The 25,285-nt window shown below is 43.7% G+C and overlaps 1 protein-coding gene across 2 annotated transcripts; it reads left to right on the top strand.

Moving 5' to 3' along the window:
- The first annotated feature begins 735 nt into the window (after nt 1–735).
- Nucleotides 736–23,781, top strand: brd9 (bromodomain containing 9). Of its 2 annotated transcripts, none has more exons than XM_080738287.1 (17): nt 736–875; nt 7,076–7,302; nt 9,367–9,498; nt 9,759–9,894; nt 10,243–10,300; nt 10,659–10,803; nt 11,341–11,451; nt 12,163–12,287; nt 13,533–13,665; nt 13,808–13,883; nt 13,997–14,092; nt 14,997–15,129; nt 15,758–15,869; nt 16,713–16,766; nt 21,504–21,609; nt 22,120–22,290; nt 23,518–23,781. In XM_080738287.1, the coding sequence occupies exons 1-17, from the start codon at nt 827–829 to the stop codon at nt 23,616–23,618; spliced, it is 1,965 nt and encodes a 654-aa protein (XP_080594413.1). In that variant the 5' UTR covers nt 736–826; the 3' UTR covers nt 23,619–23,781. The 2 variants fall into 2 exon arrangements, with proteins under 2 accessions (XP_080594413.1, XP_080594412.1); XM_080738286.1 differs by having other exon boundaries at nt 12,160–12,287.
- Nucleotides 23,782–25,285: the final 1,504 nt, after the last annotated feature.

Genomic DNA, 25,285 nt, shown 5'->3' with positions numbered 1-25,285 from the left:
ATGTACAGATTCATGACGGTACAGTTCACTGGTACAAGGTCTACTAAAAGGAGATCCATGAAAAGACTAAGCTTATTTCAACAGGAAACCATTTAAGTATCTCATATAACAAAGCTGCTCCCAAAAGTTACAATTACATTCATGTCAGCACTATTATCTATCTAGAAACGTTAAAAGTCGGACCAACCTATGGTTGAATAAAGTTCATATAACCTTCTGTCGGTGTTAATGATGTTTATTGACGTTCAGAGACTATCGGTCAATCGAATTCAGCGCGCAGTTTAGTTCAACCCGGAACAACATCATTCTGTTAGCTGGGATCAGTGTTGCCAGATTCTGCTAGAGAAACAAGCGGCCGGCCAGGTCTTTGGAAAACAATCCCAAAAGCTATTTGAAAATAGCAGATCTACAAGCTCATGGCGTCGCGAGACAATGAAGAAAAAAATGATAACTGTTATCAGAAAAAATGATAACGCAACCCATATTTACCAATCGAATTACTGAAAAACAAGCCAAAGGTCGCTTATAATAAACTGCTTTGGCAACGCCGGGTGTAAACTGCTTTGATTTGCAGTTTCCATATCCAGTCTAGAGCGGATACGGAAACAGTTGGTGCGATTAAAGGAAATGTGTGCGTGGAAGTTACCGGATACGGTAGGCGGGCTTTCAATCGGATCTAATCTGAGCACTGCAAACTGAAACCAGGCGAGTTTTGGTTATTAAAGGGTCATGATTTCCGGCTAATGGCGGTCCGGGTTGTTACAACGATTGTAGTAAACAATAGTAACAACAAGTAGACGTATTTATTGATTGTTATCACGGAGACATGGGGAAGAAACATAAGAAACACAAACCGGAGTGGAGAACAGTTGATGGTACAGTAGCTACAAGTGCACGCGGACAACGACGAGGCCTTGGATCCATGTGTTTTTGTTGTCGTTAGCTGTTCGTTAGCCTTGGCAGCTAATCAATGCTTAGTTTTATTCATTCATTAAGGAGTCAGGACAGATCTAAAAGAACAGATCTATGCGCTAAAGTTAGCTTTAGGTTTTTGATGAGCTCGTACTACGGATTATAATTTAAGTGTAATAACTCTCACAGTCTCACTTATTAGGTGGTTATCATGCAGCAGCAGCAGCAGGATATCGTGTGCACATTCTGGTTATTTAAGAATAGTTTGATTTACTGAAGCACTAATTAATGCCTGTATTCTGCTGTGCAATATGATTGTCAGCTCTGGACCAGTCCAGAGCTATATGTGTGTGTGTGTGTGTGTGTGTGTGTGTGTGTGTGTGTGTGTGTGTGTGTGTGTGCATTCTTGTTATAGTTAAACACAGCATGGTGCCATGCTTTAATCCTTGTGCAAATACTTAAGGGCCCGTTCACATTGAGCCGATCCCGGGGCCGAGGATCCCCGACCAGATTTCGGGAGGACCCCCCGGGAAAATCGTTTGGTCGGCCCCGGAATCGGTCTTGGGCTTGAACAGTACCCCGACACGATCGGATTATGTTAATTAGCTTTTTTATGACCTCGGGACTCGTCGGGAGCACTCACGATAATATCAAAAAAGCTTGATATTCTCGGATCATCGGGTAGGAATCCTTTACAATTATTGTCGTCTGAATGAGCTCACGGGATTGCATCAGATTATATGAAGCCAGCTCCTCCCTTTTTTAGGCTGCGCAGAGTGTAGGCTATTCTGTCACAGCCTACACTTTTATTATTATTATTAGCCTACTTACTTTTTACTTTAGCCCAGAGCAGTATAATCAGAGAGTGGTGTCACCGCGGGGTCAGAAACAGCGCTGGTCACGTGGTTCATTGTCACTTTACACCTCATAGACTTCAATGCATTTTGTAAACTTCCGGTTCGCCGTTTGTCACTATACGCCAATAGATGTGTGCGTAGAAGACCTGGTCCCATGAAGTGAACGGGAGTGACGCAACTCTCCATTCTAGGGCTCTGCTTTAGCCTACTCTCTCCCTTGTTGTAATCACTTGTTCAAAAACGTTATAGCCTATAGCGTTCTTTCTTCTTTTTTCTTCTTCTGCGCAGTCATTTGGCAACAAGGCAGTGTCTTTTTTTTTGCTGCGCAGATTTGGCTAGGGCAGTGCTGTTCTATCCGTGTATTATACGGGCTCTAAATTGACCTTGTGCAACTTGACAGACAGACACCCTATATATAATATCTTATTCATATAATGTAATACTCAAAGTCAGAGACATTCCATTGCATTCCTTTTTTTTTTTACTTTTACGCGCGGGCTGCAGGCACATCATTGCGCCTCTCGTTCTGTCAGTTTGTTCATTGGTCCTCAAAGAGGACCGCCAGTCCTTGGGGAGTTCCAGGGGGTCCCCAGCTAAATGATATTGAGGAACCTAGGCCTGTCCCTATTCTATATGCTTGGATGTTGGTGGGACAGTAAAAAAAAAAAAAGCGAGAGGTTAAACTTTTTTTTTTTCTGCGACTGCACGCCCACAACGGCGAGGTTTGGACATTCATAATTGCTATTAGCTGATTAAGCTCATGTCTGTTTAATGTCTGGCTGGTTGCCGTTAAAATGCTGGTTGATGCTTTTTAGGAGTGGACACTGGTCAATCAATGATATTGGAGATGCGACACTCTCAGCCGTGTCTTGCTGGATGCGCATCACATCTCGCGTCTCGCTTGCCAAAAACATAACTGAATATATAATTATAATATCTATAAAGTGAGCAGCGGCCAGTGTGCGCACAGTAGCCTACCTAGAAGACTACCAACCTACCTTTGTTTTTATAATGTTTTGTCATGATGGCGCAGTTATCACTTGTGTGCAAAGGACGATGATACACGAAAGAAGAATGTAACACCAACTTCTACCAATTAATCCATTGCTGTGACAGACAGACAGGGTGAGACAGCCAACGTGCTTCCTTGTAGACTACATAATCCACTGGGTCCAGCTTGGTTCAGATCAATCATATCAACATAACAGTAATAACACCAACCAAAGTCAGAATAAAAAGAGTCCACGAATAGGCCTGCACACTCGCTCATAATGTCCTCCTCCTCCGGCTGCCAGCAGCGTCAGTTCTGCAAATGCTAAGGTATGGTAACATGGCTGTTGTCTTGCACGTGTGAAGGCATGCATGCGATACACTAGTCATGTTGCCAATACCTACTTTTTAGCAACAAGCACAAGCATGATGAATTCATTTTAAGAAGTACATTTTATTATTTTCTCCTGTAATCAAGGTACGTTATACCATACCCATGTGCGCCTCTGTAGTCTAATTTGCGCAGTGATGGAAAAAGTATACTCCCATTCTTTACTTAAGTAAAAGTATCAATACTGCATTATTAGCTACAAATATGGCACAGACAGAGAGAGAGAGAGAGAGAGACTCTTTGTTATAGACTATAGCGAATATATTTGTTTAATTTCGCTGTTTTAATATTTAATTAGGTAATAAAATGGATTTTGGAGCATAGCGAGTCAGAACACCGCAGCTGCAGGACTTCTGCGCTAATTGGGTCGTTGGCTCGTTGACTTTGCTGGCATGCGGTAGGCCTAATTGATTATTTTGGAGAAAGATTCCCTTTAGTATAAATAATAGTCCTTTTGGTTACCATTTGGTCTCCATCATTAAGCTGGGGATCACCTGGAACACCCTCATTGTCAAAACATTAAACAAATGGCAATTAAACTGACGTGAAGAGAGAGAGAGAAAAACACTCTTGATTTTATCCCTCTTGAGGGGGCGGAATCTTCATCTAGTCACGTCTCTCATGGCACCACCCCCCCGAGATCGTGGGTGGCTAGAATCGCGAGATGTCGGTCTCATTTGTAATGGTCTGAGATATTTCACTTGGCACAGCGGGATATACCGGGCCCGGTCGCAAGACAGAGGATCGCTGTCGTTTGAAATGAACACCGATAAACCCCGGGCACGAGATCTGATCTGACCCAACATCGGCCTCTCATCTGTGAGGCCCTTAAGGGCCCGTTCACATTGAGCCGATCCCGGGGCCGAGGATCCCCGACCAGATTTCGGGAGGACCCCCCGGGAAAATCGTTTGGTCGGCCCCGGAATCGGTCTTGGGCTTGAACAGTACCCCGACACGATCGGATTATGTTAATTAGCTTTTTTATGACCTCGGGACTCGTCGGGAGCACTCACGATAATATCAAAAAAGCTTGATATTCTCGGATCATCGGGTAGGAATCCTTTACAATTATTGTCGTCTGAATGAGCTCACGGGATTGCATCAGATTATATGAAGCCAGCTCCTCCCTTTTTTAGGCTGCGCAGAGTGTAGGCTATTCTGTCACAGCCTACACTTTTATTATTATTATTAGCCTACTTACTTTTTACTTTAGCCCAGAGCAGTATAATCAGAGAGTGGTGTCACCGCGGGGTCAGAAACAGCGCTGGTCACGTGGTTCATTGTCACTTTACACCTCATAGACTTCAATGCATTTTGTAAACTTCCGGTTCGCCGTTTGTCACTATACGCCAATAGATGTGTGCGTAGAAGACCTGGTCCCATGAAGTGAACGGGAGTGACGCAACTCTCCATTCTAGGGCTCTGCTTTAGCCTACTCTCTCCCTTGTTGTAATCACTTGTTCAAAAACGTTATAGCCTATAGCGTTCTTTCTTCTTTTTTCTTCTTCTGCGCAGTCATTTGGCAACAAGGCAGTGTCTTTTTTTTTGCTGCGCAGATTTGGCTAGGGCAGTGCTGTTCTATCCGTGTATTATACGGGCTCTAAATTGACCTTGTGCAACTTGACAGACAGACACCCTATATATAATATCTTATTCATATAATGTAATACTCAAAGTCAGAGACATTCCATTGCATTCCTTTTTTTTTTTACTTTTACGCGCGGGCTGCAGGCACATCATTGCGCCTCTCGTTCTGTCAGTTTGTTCATTGGTCCTCAAAGAGGACCGCCAGTCCTTGGGGAGTTCCAGGGGGTCCCCAGCTAAATGATATTGAGGAACCTAGGCCTGTCCCTATTCTATATGCTTGGATGTTGGTGGGACAGTAAAAAAAAAAAAAGCGAGAGGTTAAACTTTTTTTTTTTCTGCGACTGCACGCCCACAACGGCGAGGTTTGGACATTCATAATTGCTATTAGCTGATTAAGCTCATGTCTGTTTAATGTCTGGCTGGTTGCCGTTAAAATGCTGGTTGATGCTTTTTAGGAGTGGACACTGGTCAATCAATGATATTGGAGATGCGACACTCTCAGCCGTGTCTTGCTGGATGCGCATCACATCTCGCGTCTCGCTTGCCAAAAACATAACTGAATATATAATTATAATATCTATAAAGTGAGCAGCGGCCAGTGTGCGCACAGTAGCCTACCTAGAAGACTACCAACCTACCTTTGTTTTTATAATGTTTTGTCATGATGGCGCAGTTATCACTTGTGTGCAAAGGACGATGATACACGAAAGAAGAATGTAACACCAACTTCTACCAATTAATCCATTGCTGTGACAGACAGACAGGGTGAGACAGCCAACGTGCTTCCTTGTAGACTACATAATCCACTGGGTCCAGCTTGGTTCAGATCAATCATATCAACATAACAGTAATAACACCAACCAAAGTCAGAATAAAAAGAGTCCACGAATAGGCCTGCACACTCGCTCATAATGTCCTCCTCCTCCGGCTGCCAGCAGCGTCAGTTCTGCAAATGCTAAGGTATGGTAACATGGCTGTTGTCTTGCACGTGTGAAGGCATGCATGCGATACACTAGTCATGTTGCCAATACCTACTTTTTAGCAACAAGCACAAGCATGATGAATTCATTTTAAGAAGTACATTTTATTATTTTCTCCTGTAATCAAGGTACGTTATACCATACCCATGTGCGCCTCTGTAGTCTAATTTGCGCAGTGATGGAAAAAGTATACTCCCATTCTTTACTTAAGTAAAAGTATCAATACTGCATTATTAGCTACAAATATGGCACAGACAGAGAGAGAGAGAGAGAGAGACTCTTTGTTATAGACTATAGCGAATATATTTGTTTAATTTCGCTGTTTTAATATTTAATTAGGTAATAAAATGGATTTTGGAGCATAGCGAGTCAGAACACCGCAGCTGCAGGACTTCTGCGCTAATTGGGTCGTTGGCTCGTTGACTTTGCTGGCATGCGGTAGGCCTAATTGATTATTTTGGAGAAAGATTCCCTTTAGTATAAATAATAGTCCTTTTGGTTACCATTTGGTCTCCATCATTAAGCTGGGGATCACCTGGAACACCCTCATTGTCAAAACATTAAACAAATGGCAATTAAACTGACGTGAAGAGAGAGAGAGAAAAACACTCTTGATTTTATCCCTCTTGAGGGGGCGGAATCTTCATCTAGTCACGTCTCTCATGGCACCACCCCCCCGAGATCGTGGGTGGCTAGAATCGCGAGATGTCGGTCTCATTTGTAATGGTCTGAGATATTTCACTTGGCACAGCGGGATATACCGGGCCCGGTCGCAAGACAGAGGATCGCTGTCGTTTGAAATGAACACCGATAAACCCCGGGCACGAGATCTGATCTGACCCAACATCGGCCTCTCATCTGTGAGGCCCTTAACTTGACAAATAAAGATTATGATTCTGAATTCGATTATTATAAATAGGACTAGGCTATTGCTCTATTGGTGGTTACATGTCATGTATCAGCAACCGTGCCATACACTTAATTTCATATTCTGCTATAAATTATGTAACTGCACCTACATCCAAAAATCCAGTTATACTCACTCAAACATAACACTCCCCTTCTGCTTACACACACGCAAAACACTGTGTTACATAACACTGTCACAGTGACACAGCAGCAGGTCTACTTTATTTAAGAATGTTAAATAAAATAGCCTGGCTGCTGTGACAATTATCACATAATAATTATTTAACGGAATTGCAATTATTAGATTATTTTAATTGTCAGAATCCTCTCCATGTTGAAAAAATGTTCATGCATTTTCAAACACTTAACAAATATTGCGACACGTTTTGTTTAAAACACCTAAAAGCAAACAAATGTTTTTTTTGTTTTTTTTTACTATATGTTCACAGACTATGAAGACAGCAAGCCATTAAAAGAGAAACCATTAAAGCTTGTGCTCAAAGTGGGAGGAAGTGAGGTGACAGAGCTCTCCGGTTCCGGACATGACTCCAGTTACTACGACGACAGGTCAGACCACGAGCGAGAGCGCCACAAAGACAAAAAGAAGAAGAAGAAGAAAAAGTCTGAAAAGGACAAAGACAAACACATTGACGATGAGGAGAGAAGACGGAGGAAGGTAAGTTGTTCACAGTTCTGAATGAATGAATTATTTGATTTATTTAAAAAAATCACACGTAACACTGCACTGCAGTCATTACATACGTAGAAGGGTGCAAAGGGTGCATGGTATCAAACATGACACACGTGCATATCCCCTTGTATGGGCTGTTCTTTCCATGACTACCATGCTCATAGGGACACTCATACATACACAGGGCCAGCTTAATGGACGTGCTTGAGGGCGGATTCACACTGCAATCCGATTGATTAGAACTGTTTCTGAAAACAGTTGCCTGGTCCCCGCTGACCAGCATTCACATTGGCCAAAATTCTCCTGTGCCTGGACTCCCTGGAGTACACTTCATTCAACTGTAATGGTATTCATGTGCCTCCCGGGGGCGCTTGTTGACCATGGGGCTTTGGGAGATATAAAATGTCATGTCACAGAAGAAGAGTATCTTGTCAGAATTTAGAGCGAATATAAAGTTTTACAGTGTTCCTGACGTTATCTTGAGTTGTAACAATAACAGAACAACAATACACAACCAAAGCAGTGTGTGCTGACTGTCTTTGAAACATCACAAGTAACACCCTCTGTAATCATCGCACCACAGTAACGTCACTGGCGCATCCTTGGTATCTTAATAGTGACGTCGTGGATCAATCCTTGTTATTTTCATCCCAGCAGAAGCGACACCACTTCCTTTGTTCATGGAACGGTAGCTTCACATTGCAGCGCACCGTTCTTGAGGACGCATCAAGCGGACTCGAGACTACCTCTGGAGGTGGTCTCGAGGCTGCCGTTTCTGAGGAGAACCGCAGGCTTCACACTGTCAAAACATCTGCCAAGCAGTCTCGAGAACGCACCGGAGACCGCAGTGTGAATCCGCCCTTAGGTGCTGCAGCACAGTAGCCTGGTTCCAGCCCACAGACCCGCCCACTCTCAGAGTGGACTGAAAATCAGGCTAGCAGCACAGGGCACCATGCTTGGGGGGGGGGGCACCAAACGGCAGGGAGAAAGTGAAAGAATACTGAACTGTTGGCGCAAAAGCGCCATAGAAATCTAGAAGCAAAGGCTGCTGAAGGAGCGCTAAAATGGTGACAAAATGGTCCCTTGGGGCACCGAAACAGGTCACCATGAAGGGTTAATCCAACACTGTATATACATGTTACAGTCAGTTTGGGTAACTCAGTTAGATTGTGGTAAGAGCGCTCGTTTTGTAGTTCACCACACACCAATCACCACCAGATGGCGACAACAGCCATTCACTAGTGTAGGCGCTGACGTCACTCGTTTGCGACTCTCTTTCCTTGTTTATTTACTAGCCTAGCAGTCTCACACATAAAACCCACAGGACATAAACTACAAGATGACCTGTAGGATTTTATGAACTAGGGGAACCAGCCCAATTTAAAATTGCAACATTCTTTCTTTTTAAAAACAAGATGGCGAAAGCACTTTTCTCTATACTGCATCTTAGGCCTTGACTTGGCCTAGGACAATATATTGAAGTCTTCACTCCCTAACTTAACCTCAGTAAAACTATGCCTAAGCCTAACCCTAACCTCCGTGGGCCGACGCTACGTTGTTGTTGCCTTTGTTGTGGATCAAAGCGACCGCTTGTTCCGCCCCGCGCCGCACGACGAGCGCTCCGTTTCTCGATCTAACAGTTTCTCTATCTAACCGTGACATACACACAAAGCCAGACGTAGGAGCGGTTAGCACCGCTCAAAAATTACTGAGGACGAAAACACTAAACCCAGAGAGCCTCTAATATATCACTTAATAAAAGTATTTTGTACTATACTGTAAATAATTTGTAAGTGAGTCTTATAATAAAGGTGGTTCTGTTTTGACCGATTATTACATTTTTTTAAATATGCAAGCTCAAGATGCGTACGTGGATAGAATTTTTATATAACCCACGTAGGCTACATTTATTTAGAGCCTTTTGTAGTTTGTTGTGATAGTACAGAGTACTACCAGGAGGTGGCAACGTAATGGAAATTACATTGAATTAGAGCTCCAGCTAGTGTGTGTTGTGTTATTAGCTAAACCATATGGGCCATCATCTCACAGGAGGAGAAGAGGAAGAAGAGAGAGCGAGAGCAGAATGAATCTGAGGCGGCCGTTGCAGCAACCAGTGGTGGTGGGCCTGTTGAACCCTTCACAGTCACACTGCCTAAGACCATTAGTATTGCAACAATCGAGGTGAGCAAACAAGAAAGATAGATGGGCGAAAATACATAAAAACTTGTTTTGATAAATTAAAAATACTATGTGAAATACTTACCAGGATACTGTCACCAGTATCCTGCTGACCAAGTCTTTCTGAATGTTTTTCAAAATACTGTTTATGTATGTTGTTCGCCCATCTCTGACAAGAACCTGCCAGTAATGCCATGGTGATCATCATTTAAACAATGAACAATAATTAACTCATTTGAACATTTGTGGATTTCCATCTTCAGCCTGAGGAGAAGAAGAGGAAGAAAGAGATTAAGTTTGAGATCATGGAGGCAGAAATAGATGACTTTCACCCTAATGTGAAGGTGGAGGTGGAACAGCAGGGAGACAGACCTGTCCGAGCATGCAGGACACAACAAGGTACGGCCACGTGTATGGATCATGTTGTGATGCAAGTCCTTTTGTGATATTTATGTGTCCTGCTGCTATTGACTGCTGTGACAAAATAATTTACGCCCAGGGACTGTTAAAGGCTTACGCTTAGAAAGCCCTTCTATTGGCACAAAATATGATCTCAGTGCAAGTCAAAGGTGAAAATGTATGCCAAACGTAACTAACCGCTTATATTTTGTCATACAATGAATGGTGTCATGCTGTGAAAATAGCTGATATACAAGCTTGCATCACATTGTTAGCTTGTAAATTGGCTTTGATATTGTTGGAACATTTTTGCTTCTAATGACATGCCCAAAATGTGTCTTAATGCAGAGAGTGAGTGCACTCCTCGCCAGCAGCTCCTAGAACACTTCCTGCGCCAGCTACAGAGGTGTGTAGAAACACTTGTTGCCAAGTATGATGTTCATACAAGGAATCTGATTTGGCACATGTCACGGTGTCAACTGGGGCTCTTTAATACTTGAGAGAAAATGAAAACTTGCAAGGTTCACATTTTGCTTGACTGATCTTAAAAAGTTATAATAATACCTTCATATGAGTGAAGAACAGAAAAGAAACCGTCCAAGACAAATTGTTGGTGAAAAGATGTGCTTATGTTGAACAACGTATTTCTCCCTCTAAAATTCTTCTCATCATTACTAAATTCTAAAAGGAATTTTCTAAGTTAAAAAACGCATATATTTTGTAACACCATTGCTGTATTGAAACATTTTCTCTGGTCTTCCCAGGAAAGACCCACATGGATTCTTCGCATTCCCAGTGACCGATGCCATTGCTCCTGGATACTCCATGATCATCAAACACCCAATGGACTTCGGTACCATAAAAGAGAAGATTACTACCGACGAGTACAACACTATTACAGAATTCAAGGTTAGAATAAACATTTATTTGTTGTAATTGTAAGCGATTGGAACTTAAGGAGATGAAAATATTTTTGCACTGCCCGCCATAGTGATGTAGAGAGTAATAATAATAATAAACTTTATTTGTGTTGCCCCTTTCATAATTAGAATGCAGGTCAAAATGCTTTTCATTGTTGAAAAGATAAGATCAATATTCTTTACTAAACTATTCAGTGCATCATGAAACCTGAAATGTTAACACATTTCAATTCATTTTGATTTAATTAAGTTTAATCAATTTGAATTCACAGAATTTTAATGATTTACTCAGTATTGGAAAATAATCACCAAAGCATCAAATTCGCAGCACATTTATTTTCAATAAGTGCTACAAATGATAATCAATTAAAATTAATTCAGTCTTTCCAAATTGGTCAAATTGTATCTCCACCTTGAGGTTGGTGCATCATGTTGCTAATTATTGACATTATCAGCTGGAAAAGTGCATGAAAACTGCGTTCACCCTCTACATTTGAAATGCTGACACCCATTTTTCTTCCTCCAGGCTGACTTTAAGCTTATGTGTGACAACGCCATGGTGTACAACCGACCAGAGACAGTCTACTACAAGGCTGCCAAGAAACTTCTCCACACCGGCTTCAAAATGATGAGCAAAGTAATGTAGTCATATAAGATGAGAGGGACACCTCTTTAATCCTAGAGAACAGAATTTGACTTATGCGTCATGTGAAGATAAAATGACTTGCAAAAATAAAACCGAGGGGTCGTCCAGGTGGCGCAGGGAAAAGGTCCCTGCCCACCACAGAGGAGACAAAAGACAAGGGTGGGAAGCCAGGTGGGGACGGCGAACTCTGAGGCATTCCTCCTCCAAATCTTGTGAACCCTATACTCTCTTTAGAAAAAGCTGTGTGACACATTCACATTTAGCAATGTTTTCACTACACTCTTTGTGAAAATAAACATGGATCATTTTTTTAAATGAAAGTTACTAAATCAGTGGTCCTCAACCTTTTTGGCTGACGACCCCCAAGATAGTCTTGACCAAGTCACACGAACCCCATCCTTGATCCAACAACATACACGCACTGAACAAGTGTGTGCACACGTACAGACTGCTACTATAATAGGCTAACTACAGTAAATGTTCTCCCGTTGAGTATCATCATTCTCATGATCATCATAATCACCGATTCCGCCGTCCCTTTCCTTTCCATTCCACTGGCCATCCAGTCACTCTGTTGCCAGTTATGCAGATGAAGTGAAAGCGTGGCCTGTGGCTGTCTTATCTCTGCTCTGTTCGCAGGAGCGGCTGATAGCTCTGAAGCGCAGCATGTCTTTTATGCAGGACATGGATTTCTCTCAGCAGGCGGTCATTTTGGGAGAGGACGACATTGCGGCGGAAATCCCTCCTCCGGAGATCATCCCCATCCCTGTGGAGTCGGCCAAGAAGTCCAAAAAGCAGCCAGTCAAAGACAAAGAGGAAGTCATCAGGTATGCCAAACATTACAATTTACACTCATCCAGAGCGACTTACAAAGTCCAGCATTGGGGTAAACAGTATTAACTCTTATCAACCACTGACAGGGTAAGCAGTCAATTGAAATAGAGTGCCAAGAAAACAATTAAAGCTGGCCTCAGATTACAAAACCTTAAAAATCTCAAACGATAAATGAAGAAAAAGACCCAAAAATATATATATTAAAAGAAAAAGATATTTATAAATAAAAATGATTTGGAAATCTGGTAGCATCACACAGGATTAGATAATATTATAAAATGAAAGATTTTATAATATAAGATTCTCTAATAAGATTATCATAAACATGCACACACTACAAGATTTTTAAATAATGGGGCATCACACACTACAAGATTCTATTAACTCATTTAGTGCTGATCCCGAGAATACTCGTGAAAAGTACTCGAGTACCCGGAGTGCCAATCCCGAGTATACTCGTGAAAAGTAATATATTACTGTAACGGCGAGTACATTACCGAGAAGAATGACCGCAGGTCCGGAGACGAAATCCGTCGCTGATTTCGCATCATCACGGCTCCACGAGCACAAAATAGTCCCATCATTAACATTGAGGTGGACAGGGGATCTCATCTTTAATGTCCATTATCTCAAAACTACACTTTAGAAGCTAGGATGGAGGCAGATGCTCGCTTATGTTACACAGTTATAAAAGCTCCCGGTCGGCCATTACACAACTCCACGTGGACACGGATCGGTTCCGGCGCACGATCCGATGACTTCAGACCGGAAGTGATTGCGTGGTGGACTTCTGGCCTTCAAAATAAGATAACGGCGGTGATGCCAGCCTGAAGGTGGCATCGTGGACTTTATAATCCGTTAATTTCAGGGGCACTAAATGAGTTAAGACTATGGGATTTGCCCGAAGGCAGCACCTCACGTCATTTCATCTCACGTGATCACATTCAGTTGCATTAGCTGAGTAGCAGAACGAACAGAGACGGTAAAACCTATGTACAAGCCTCCGCTATCCAATACCGGTCACTGTGCCAAAAGTCACTTCAATAATAGTGATCATCTATATTGAAAATGATGGTCCTGTGTGCAAATCTGGAGGTTTGAGATTGGATCTTTGAACTGTTCACACTAGAGGATAATCTTGCCTGATAATCTCTCTCGATTATTCGAAACTTAGGTTTGCTGTGCTGTATGGGCTTAAAATGTAAAATATATGGTCCAATGGTGTTTCTCTGTTTTAGCTACCTGTATGAACCAGAGGGAAATGCCTGCAGCCTGACAGACAGCACAGCAGAGGAGCATGTTCTGGCTCTGGTGGAACACGCAGCAGATGAAGCCCGAGATCGAATCAACCGATGCATGCCCAACTCCAAGGTTGTTCACTTTACACATCACAGGAAAAAAACACAAACTTGTAAATGCAGTATACCTAAAGAGTTCATACATAAGCACAATGTTCCATGTGTACAAATATTTATATATCTTTTACAAATACTGTCTGTTCCTGTGTTTCCAGATGGGTTACCTTCGTAAAGGAACAGATAGTACTCTGTTGTATACTGTTGTGAATCAGCTTGATCCTGAAGCAGAAGGTTTGGGATTTCCTTTGTCCTCTTTGTCAAGCAGTGAATTCTTTAGGAACTCCATTACATAAAGTATATAAATGTCTATAATACCCATAACAGTGTTGGAACATGTTTTGCAGAAGAGGAGACCCACAATGTTGACCTGAATTCATTGTCTAATAAGCTGTTGCCTGGATTAACCACCTTGGGTTTCAAAGACGACAGAAGGCACAAGGGTATGTCAATAAGACCATATTTATACCAAAATAATTGAGTGAACATAGATAAATACATTTATTATCCCAAGGGGGAAATCAGTCGCCCAGAGGCAGCACAGCTGTTTACGGTTCAAAGTTACAGAGTATGAAAAGAATGGAAAAAAAGTACTGTTGTGAACAGTGAAAAAAGCAAGGGCCAAAAAAAGAAGAATATATACATAAAGTGTTGAAAAGCAGTCAACGCTCATAAGTGTCACATCACAACACAAATAGCAATATCTCCCCAGTTAATAATAAGACATCGATGTTTGAATTTCATCCATAAACATTAGTTATCTATGGATTTATTAAAAAAACTGTCTGCATTTTATCATGTGCATAATAAACGCAAATACCTAGCAATAAAGTTCAGTGTAGGATTATCTATATCAAGCTAATTTCACGTCCCTGCAAGACGTATTTCATTCTTACTGAAAAGGAAAGGATTCCTTTGGCTTCCTTCATATTCAAACAGAGTTATAGTCAATTGGATAAATGTGCCAGACCAAAGGTGTGGAGCTTTAACTTCTGATAATTGGAGTGAGCCGAGTGGTTTTCTAGGTTTTTTTTCCTCAATTGTCTCTTGACAATGATTGTTCTCAATATAGTTTATTTCTTTCTTGGTTATATTTCTTGGTTTGAGCTAAATCCGAATATGACAAAGATGTCATATAAACCTGAGGTGGGCAATTCAGACAGACCAAGTATGAAGTCCCTGATTGGCTAACCTGTCGAGCTTTGCATAACATTTGTGTTAACATATTGGAAAGACTTATATCGTTCCCGACATGCGTGGACCCAAATAGGCCTAGTATAGTTTATAATTATAAAATGTATTCAGCATTTTTTATGGATTGCTCTAACATTGCTCTTCTGAATGCAGTGACATTCCTGAGCAATGCCTACAACACCCAGAGCCTTCAGAAGAACTCCATCTTCCCAGACCTGTTGCCTGATGAGATGGACATGTTGTATAATTCATACGGAGATGACACAGGAGTGCAGTGTGCGCTCAGGTAGGACCTAGGATGTGCCACTGTCATTGAATAAAACTGCTGCTTCAACAATACAAATGTACATTTATTTCTGTTTCAGTATTTCAGTTTGTCACAGGGTTGAACAATATATGGCAGATATCGCAACTGTTTATGCAGTAATACATTTATATACTAGAAGGTTCGCAGAAGGTTGCGATTTTAATAGATGTCAAAACATTTCAGAGCTCCTAAAAACTATTGTGGTCTGGTGCAGAATATCAGGCTTACTATTCAAGTTGCATGCAGGAAATGTAGATTGACTGTGCTCACATCTACAGTATACATCTCCATCACAATAGTTTGGGTTGTTTGCCATCGGACCGAAATCTGGTATGTCCATATTTTATCGTTTGGTGTTTTTTCATTCATTAGTTCCTTATTTCTTACTATACTATACTATATATAGGGATTCACGGTTGAAAATGGTTAAGTCTGTCTGGGATGTATAAATATTTAACCTATGAAAAGCAATTAGAGCTTAGACTAAATAATTGGAACACAGTTTCTTTTACCCATTTCCTAAAAACTAACAGTTTCGGACATACAAGGTTTCCACTCGACTGCGACGATGATAATTATATTGTCATCTGTTCCTTCAACTCTTCAGTATACAGGAGTTTGTCAAGGGCTGTGGAAGTGTTACCAAGCGGCTGGTGGATGGACTACTGGATAAGATGACTGCAGACGACCACTCCAAAGCTCTCAGTCACATCAGACAGGTAATTACTACTCTGAAGATGCAAGAAGATCAGAAATGCGTCTACCAATACGTATGCTAACAAAGCTACACCCACCACTTTGGAAACGCTAACAAAGCTACACCCACCGCTTTGGAAACTTAAGATCATTACACTCCGGCGAATTGGCGAAGCGACACGAATAAGCAACCCGAAAATGCGAAATATTCCGACGGTGGATTTTTACGCTTTTTTTCTATACACACCTGCCGCGACGCGAATATGCGTTTAAAATTCGTCAAATTCAATAAAGTTATCGGTGGAGCGAATTGTTTCGGGCTAGCATCAAACAACCCATCACATCACAACAGAGAGTCCACCACCAGAAGGGTTTCGCAGCAGCAGCCAGGCAGTGGCAAGTTAGCAGCAGCAGCCAGTGGTGTAAAGTAACAAAGTACATTTACTTGAGTACTGTACTTGTAGGTATTTGTACTTAGTTGAATATGTCCAATTTCCAGTACTTGTACTTCTACTGCTCTACATCTCGGATCCAAATAATCCTTTTTTAAAGAAATTTGAGTATTTTTTTCCACCTCTGGCAGCAGCAGGGCAGCCACACACAGACGAGACGAGACACGGCTAAAAGGAGAAACATCGATCCCTCTAAATTCAAAGGGATAGTTACTCGACCACGTCTCTCTCTCTCTCTCTCTCTCTCTCTCTCTCTCTCTCTCTTTAAATTGGGTAGAGTCAGCTTGCTTTGATATTGACAGATAAATTGTATATAATCACTATTATATATTAAATTCATTTATCTGGATTCTTTTTTTTTTTTACATTTTACATTGTTCCTAAAAGCATATAATGATGTTTATTTTATTTCAGAAAAGAGAGATGCTGAAATCTGATGAAACCAAGGCTAACATTTGTGACATGCAGGTATGTTGTAGATTCTGGAATAGTACACTACACAGAGCTGGATATTTATGGAGCCCGGCCAGGAGTCAACCCATAGAGCCTAGTTCTTCCACGCGCCAGAATGGCTCCCCAATCCTGGCAGAGTAGTTCCGGTGCTGCACATTGAGTGACCCTGTCTTTCCCTAATAGGACTGATCGTGGATAGCTACTGGGACGTAAGTCGGGACTTGATCAACCCCGGCTGGGTCACCTGGGCGAGGGTGTATGATGTTGCGAGACCCGAAACACCCGTCGACCCCAGGCTACATCACTGATGATACGTCCCAGCTGCATCCTTGTGATGTTTTTACACTATTAGTTCTATTTATAGTGGCTCATAGGAATAGACTATGTGACAACCAGGAATAGTTTGGTGACCACCGGAGACTCGGTTGACGGCCGGAATTTAGACGGCACCCGGGAGCAGGTTGGGTTAGCGCCCCAGCCTGTGTCTTCCGTGAGGAAGAAGCCCAACAAATCCACGGTGAGGCCTTTAGGAGGGCCATTCAACTGCAGCGGCTGAATGGAATGTTTGGATTGGGGTCTGGTGCAACGCACAGGTTCTGAACCTGGTGAGAGCAGGAGAGGACCTGGTAAGACGTAGGAGGAGCCCGGCCAGGAGTCAACCCATAGAGCCTAGTTCTTCCACGCGCCAGAATGGCTCCCCAATCCTGGCAGAGTAGTTCCGGTGCTGCACATTGAGTGACCCTGTCTTTCCCTAATAGGACTGATCGTGGATAGCTACTGGGACGTAAGTCGGGACTTGATCAACCCCGGCTGGGTCACCTGGGCGAGGGTGTATGATGTTGCGAGACCCGAAACACCCGTCGACCCCAGGCTACATCACTGATGATACGTCCCAGCTGCATCCTTGTGATGTTTTTACACTATTAGTTCTATTTATAGTGGCTCATAGGAATAGACTATGTGACAACCAGGAATAGTTTGGTGACCACCGGAGACTCGGTTGACGGCCGGAATTTAGACGGCACCCGGGAGCAGGTTGGGTTAGCGCCCCAGCCTGTGTCTTCCGTGAGGAAGAAGCCCAACAAATCCACGGTGAGGCCTTTAGGAGGGCCATTCAACTGCAGCGGCTGAATGGAATGTTTGGATTGGGGTCTGGTGCAACGCACAGGTTCTGAACCTGGTGAGAGCAGGAGAGGACCTGGTAAGACGTAGGAGGAGCCCGGCCAGGAGTCAACCCATAGAGCCTAGTTCTTCCACGCGCCAGAATGGCTCCCCAATCCTGGCAGAGTAGTTCCGGTGCTGCACATTGAGTGACCCTGTCTTTCCCTAATAGGACTGATCGTGGATAGCTACTGGGACGTAAGTCGGGACTTGATCAACCCCGGCTGGGTCACCTGGGCGAGGGTGTATGATGTTGCGAGACCCGAAACACCCGTCGACCCCAGGCTACATCACTGATGATACGTCCCAGCTGCATCCTTGTGATGTTTTTACACTATTAGTTCTATTTATAGTGGCTCATAGGAATAGACTATGTGACAACCAGGAATAGTTTGGTGACCACCGGAGACTCGGTTGACGGCCGGAATTTAGACGGCACCCGGGAGCAGGTTGGGTTAGCGCCCCAGCCTGTGTCTTCCGTGAGGAAGAAGCCCAACAAATCCACGGTGAGGCCTTTAGGAGGGCCATTCAACTGCAGCGGCTGAATGGAATGTTTGGATTGGGGTCTGGTGCAACGCACAGGTTCTGAACCTGGTGAGAGCAGGAGAGGACCTGGTAAGACGTAGGAGGAGCCCGGCCAGGAGTCAACCCATAGAGCCTAGTTCTTCCACGCGCCAGAATGGCTCCCCAATCCTGGCAGAGTAGTTCCGGTGCTGCACATTGAGTGACCCTGTCTTTCCCTAATAGGACTGATCGTGGATAGCTACTGGGACGTAAGTCGGGACTTGATCAACCCCGGCTGGGTCACCTGGGCGAGGGTGTATGATGTTGCGAGACCCGAAACACCCGTCGACCCCAGGCTACATCACTGATGATACGTCCCAGCTGCATCCTTGTGATGTTTTTACACTATTAGTTCTATTTATAGTGGCTCATAGGAATAGACTATGTGACAACCAGGAATAGTTTGGTGACCACCGGAGACTCGGTTGACGGCCGGAATTTAGACGGCACCCGGGAGCAGGTTGGGTTAGCGCCCCAGCCTGTGTCTTCCGTGAGGAAGAAGCCCAACAAATCCACGGTGAGGCCTTTAGGAGGGCCATTCAACTGCAGCGGCTGAATGGAATGTTTGGATTGGGGTCTGGTGCAACGCACAGGTTCTGAACCTGGTGAGAGCAGGAGAGGACCTGGTAAGACGTAGGAGGAGCCCGGCCAGGAGTCAACCCATAGAGCCTAGTTCTTCCACGCGCCAGAATGGCTCCCCAATCCTGGCAGAGTAGTTCCGGTGCTGCACATTGAGTGACCCTGTCTTTCCCTAATAGGACTGATCGTGGATAGCTACTGGGACGTAAGTCGGGACTTGATCAACCCCGGCTGGGTCACCTGGGCGAGGGTGTATGATGTTGCGAGACCCGAAACACCCGTCGACCCCAGGCTACATCACTGATGATACGTCCCAGCTGCATCCTTGTGATGTTTTTACACTATTAGTTCTATTTATAGTGGCTCATAGGAATAGACTATGTGACAACCAGGAATAGTTTGGTGACCACCGGAGACTCGGTTGACGGCCGGAATTTAGACGGCACCCGGGAGCAGGTTGGGTTAGCGCCCCAGCCTGTGTCTTCCGTGAGGAAGAAGCCCAACAAATCCACGGTGAGGCCTTTAGGAGGGCCATTCAACTGCAGCGGCTGAATGGAATGTTTGGATTGGGGTCTGGTGCAACGCACAGGTTCTGAACCTGGTGAGAGCAGGAGAGGACCTGGTAAGACGTAGGAGGAGCCCGGCCAGGAGTCAACCCATAGAGCCTAGTTCTTCCACGCGCCAGAATGGCTCCCCAATCCTGGCAGAGTAGTTCCGGTGCTGCACATTGAGTGACCCTGTCTTTCCCTAATAGGACTGATCGTGGATAGCTACTGGGACGTAAGTCGGGACTTGATCAACCCCGGCTGGGTCACCTGGGCGAGGGTGTATGATGTTGCGAGACCCGAAACACCCGTCGACCCCAGGCTACATCACTGATGATACGTCCCAGCTGCATCCTTGTGATGTTTTTACACTATTAGTTCTATTTATAGTGGCTCATAGGAATAGACTATGTGACAACCAGGAATAGTTTGGTGACCACCGGAGACTCGGTTGACGGCCGGAATTTAGACGGCACCCGGGAGCAGGTTGGGTTAGCGCCCCAGCCTGTGTCTTCCGTGAGGAAGAAGCCCAACAAATCCACGGTGAGGCCTTTAGGAGGGCCATTCAACTGCAGCGGCTGAATGGAATGTTTGGATTGGGGTCTGGTGCAACGCACAGGTTCTGAACCTGGTGAGAGCAGGAGAGGACCTGGTAAGACGTAGGAGGAGCCCGGCCAGGAGTCAACCCATAGAGCCTAGTTCTTCCACGCGCCAGAATGGCTCCCCAATCCTGGCAGAGTAGTTCCGGTGCTGCACATTGAGTGACCCTGTCTTTCCCTAATAGGACTGATCGTGGATAGCTACTGGGACGTAAGTCGGGACTTGATCAACCCCGGCTGGGTCACCTGGGCGAGGGTGTATGATGTTGCGAGACCCGAAACACCCGTCGACCCCAGGCTACATCACTGATGATACGTCCCAGCTGCATCCTTGTGATGTTTTTACACTATGGAGCTAGACATTTTTTTGTGCTGTTGGGGCTTGCAGCCACACAAAGCTGGATATTTTGGCTGTGAAACTGGATATTTTTTAAACCGGATAAATAAGTGAAGACATTGAAAAATATCCGATTCACTGGATCCGTGTAGACATGGAACCCGGATATCTCTGAAGACTTTACTGTGTGTGTGCTTGTCTCCCTAGTGGAGGTCTGGGGACTCAGATTATTTTAGACCTAGATATCTTTCGTGTGGACCTAGATATTTTTCTATGTGGATATCTGAAAAACCGGGATATATGAAAAATCCAGCTCTGTGTAGCCATGGCCTTAGAAATAAACAAGGTCTAAAGAATATATCATTGTGTACAATTCATAACTAAATCCAAATTGCTAATAATAATCATAATGGCTAAAATATTGTTAATAATAATCTTAACTCATTTTGCGCCGATCCCGAGTATACTCGTGAAAAATACTCGAGTATCACATGGTGCCGATCCCGAGTATACTCGTGAAAAGTAATATATTACTGTAACGGCGGTTATCCTACCACGTTGATGGGCGGAAGCTCCTGAGTCCATCTCCCTCGCTGATTCATCATCATCACGGCTCCACGGGCACAAAATAGTAATCCCATAACATTGAGGCAGACGGGGGATCGCATCTTTAATGTCCATTATCTCAAAACTACACTTTAGAAGCGAAGATGGAGGCAGATGCTCGCTTATAAAACACATGTTGAAAAGCATCGATCCGATCCGCCATTACACCACGTAAACAATGATCGATTCCGGTGAAGGACGTGATGACGTCAGACCGGAAGTGTTTACGCTATGGACTTCTGGCCTTCAAAATAAGACAACGCTAGTGAATGCAGCCTTTTGCAGGCACGCTGGACATTTTAATCTGTTAATTTATAAAGCACAAAATGAGTTAAAATATTGTGTATATTTCTTTGGTCAGATGGCAGATGGCAGCGTTCTGGGCGAGACTGGCTCCGTGCTGGACTTCATGTCCATGAAGAACTACCCCGATATGTCTTTGGACATTTCCATGCTCAATGCATTAGGTGATAATCCTATCTCATCATTATTGGTATTTATTCGTGTGTGTATCATACATACATACATACATACATACATACTGGAGTCCCCTGGGGTCTTATTTACCAAATCTCTCCCCTTGTTGACAATCCTCGATGATTCCACGTCTAATCGGTCAGATCCAAGACTTAGATCCACATTGGAGTTCCACATAATTCTATTTGTTATTCATAATTATTGAATTATAGCATCATACTTAGAATAGAACTTTAAAAAAAAAAAACACAAGTTGTTATGATGAATTAAATACTTTCATCATTTAAGCAGTATTTTCATCTCACTCATAAAATATACAAACAGTAATATATTTACTCAATTACAAGCAAAGGTATTTACAAGTAAAGAAGCTAAAGGGTAAACCAGTGGTTCTCAAAGTGGGTTCCAAGTGGGAGCCTGTTATGACCCTGAAATTAAAAAGTTGAGACCCTCTGAAGTAAACAGCATTAACTCCCTGTGTCTTGTCTGTTCTTACCCAGGCAAAACGGTGAAGAAGGAGCCGGGCCAAGACGAAGGCCAGCAGCACTTTGACGAGGCAGACAAGTTGCTGCAGGAGTTCCAGGAGGCGCAGGTGGACAGAGTGGGCTCCAGACCTTCCTCCAACCTGTCCTCCCTCTCCAACGCCTCCGAAAGGGACCAGCACCACCTAGGTCAGTGACTCTTAACCTTTGGAATTTAAAGGACCTCAAATTTGATTCACAATAGTTACGGACCCCCATTTGCTGCAATTCTTTTTATTAATCTCTGGGACCCCAATCTACACTGTGAAATCCTCCGTTTTCAACTCCATCTGTATGTTGGTCCATCTGCAGGATATCTCAAATCAGTTATGAAGGGATTTGCACAAAATGTGGTTGAAAGGTTCGTCCTGGACCAAGGAGGAACCAATTCACATTTTATGGGCAGGAGGTGTGGCCGGCGGTCACAAAAAATGCAACATCACACTCATTTGAAAAAGGGTTTATCATGGGCCCAGGAGGAACTGATTAAATGGTCACATGCATCATGGAGTTCTGGCGTGGCCAATAAAATCTGCCATGTTTCTCCATTCCATTTGGCATATGAACCTTTATGTATGCTTTAACAAGACGATTTCACCCAGTTGGGTTAGGGTCATCTCTTCATTTAAGATTCAAGACTTCTATTGTTACATCTTATATAATAGTACGCAAGGTTGGTTTGGTACAGTCCTAATAGGCAAAGTGTCTTTTGCTTGTGTGTCTTCGGGGCAGCCTACTGACCATTGTCACCAAGGTTACTGAAATTCACCTGATCCATTCGCATGCGAGACATTTTGTTCACAGACGGATACACAGACATGAGCCATTATAATGCCATGCTACGCACTACCGCAGGAGGATAACAATACAATGAATAATTGTACTACTGTACTATAGCTACCAACATGCCTAATACCTTGATATAAGTGCATTAGTACATATGATTGAGTATTTCGTTTCCAGATGTTTTAGGGTTGTACAATATTTAAAGCAGTCATGTGCGTCAAGAGGACAGGTACATAGGTTTATTTAGGTTTTCATTTCAAAACCAAACACTACATCAGATGGTTTCACTCAATAGTTCACCCATCTCTGATTAAATTTGTAGTCAACGTATGTTTTGGATTAAAACCTGAATACCCTCAGCCCTCCATGACACATTAGACACCACTGCTCAAGGCAAATACTTTACAACAGATTCCTAAAGTTGCGCACCAGTGTCTCACATCAATGATAGCAGATCTACAAGCTTGCAAAAGGTTGTGCGGTGAAGCACCATGAGCTTGTAGATCTGCCATTTTAGGTGGACGACTCTACCACCACAACAGTATCTGAACTATTGTTTCACCAAATGACTTGTGTTGCTTTCGTCAACAGGGAGCCCATCACACCTAGGTGTTGGCGACCAGTCCGAGATGGTTCACGACCCCTATGAGTTCCTGCAGTCGCCAGAACCGGGTTCTACAGCCAACAGCTGACCTGACAGAGCGCATTTGAATCCCACCATTAGTGATCTAATAGTCCTTGGGACAACAGGAATCCGCCAGTTGTCCGGCGATCATCTTTGTACATATTGTTTGTATTTTTTTGTTTACTTCAATGACTTTTGAAAAATAAATATGGTCTACAACTTGTTTTTTATCTAATTTGCAATGTCTTTATGTCCCATGTACTATGAGGTCCTGAATTTCAAATCTCTGTAGAGATGTCAAAAGCTTTTTATACACATCACATGGGAAACCCAGTGGGGACCGTACCTATGTTCCCCAGGTTCTATGTTCCCCATTTACCCCCCAAAAAAAGGTTCTATGTTCCCCGCTTATCCAAAAAAGGTCCTATGTTCCCCACGTTCTATGTTCCCCACTTACCCCTACAAAAAAGGTTCTATGTTCCCTGTTCGACTTACAATAGGTTCCATATTCCCCACTTATCCAAAAATGCAGGAAACATTACTTTATAATTATTAATAACAACAACTCAAAACACCCAATAATGGGGAGAGATTACGAAGGGGTCCATCCTATGTTCCCCAGGTTCTATGTTCCCCACTTCTCCCCCAAAAAGGTTCTATGTTCCCCAGGTTCTATGTTCCCCACCCACCCTCCCCACTAAAAGGTTCTATGTTCCCCTCTCAACCAAAAAAAAAGGATCTCCTGTATCTTCCCCACCAAAAAAAAAGGTATATGTTCCCAACTCAAATGCAGGAAATGGTGGGACATCTGGGCAGTGGGCACTAAGAACATGTGGGCAATCCTAATTTAGGTGCCCAGTTGCCCAGGTGTCTCCACCCCTAAGTGCCCACTCGTCTATGTGCCCACTCGTCCAAATGCCCACCAGATGCCCAGTCATAACAAAAGTATGGTGTCCAGATGTCCCTAGTGCCCCCTGTCCCACAAGTATTCATAATCTTTCCCATTATTGGCTGTTTTGAGTTGTTATTAATAATTAGAAATGAATGTTTCCTGCATTTTTGGATGAGTGGGGAACATAGAACCTTTTTTTAAGTTGAGCGGGGAACATAGAACCTTTTTTGAGGGGGTAAGTGGGGAACATAGAACCTGGGGAACATAGGACCTTTTTGGGGTAAGCGGGGAACATAGAACCTTTTTTGGGGGGGTAAATGGGGAACATAGAACCTGGGGAACATAGGTATGGCCCCATTACGAATACTAGTGGGACAGGGGGCACTACATCCGGACACCAACTTTTGTTATGTCTGGGCATCTGCACGAGTGGGCACCTGGACATCTGGGCAATAGGGACACGTGGGCATTTGGACGAGTGGGCACATAGACGAGTGGGCACTTAAAGATGTCCCACAATTTCCTGCATTTGAGTGGGGAATCATTTTTTTATTTTATTTTTTGTGGGGAACATACAGTAGATCCTGTTTTTGGTTGAGAGGGGAACATAGAACCTTTTTGGGGGGTAAGTGGGGAACATAGAACCTGGGGAAGTTTCTAATGGCTTGACACAGAATGGTCCTTAATTAAGGACAGTTGCTGTTTCCTGTTTTAGAACTAGACCAGGTCACCTGGTCGTGCCAGACCCGCAATGAAAACTAGTATGGCACTGAACTAACACATGAACACACAGGATTTTATAGTCTCAGCAACAAAGCGTAGTGAGCTTGTAGATCGGCTGT

The sequence above is a fragment of the Nannobrachium achirus genome (assembly GCF_963921795.1).
Source record: "Nannobrachium achirus genome assembly, chromosome: 2".
Classification (NCBI taxonomy): domain Eukaryota; kingdom Metazoa; phylum Chordata; class Actinopteri; order Myctophiformes; family Myctophidae; genus Nannobrachium; species Nannobrachium achirus.
This window is presented reverse-complemented; position numbering and strand designations above follow the sequence as displayed.

What these genes read in the sequence shown, in the direction of transcription:
- brd9 (XM_080738286.1), top strand. Translation starts at nt 827, where the DNA reads ATGGGGAAGAAACATAAGAAACACAAACCGGAGTGGAGAACAGTTGAT. An exon ending in GCTTGATCCTGAAGCAGAAG is followed by an intron (nt 13,884 to 13,996) that starts GTTTGGGATTTC and finishes CATGTTTTGCAG; the next exon opens with AAGAGGAGACCCACAATGTT. An exon ending in GGAGTGCAGTGTGCGCTCAG is followed by an intron (nt 15,130 to 15,757) that starts GTAGGACCTAGG and finishes TCAACTCTTCAG; the next exon opens with TATACAGGAGTTTGTCAAGG.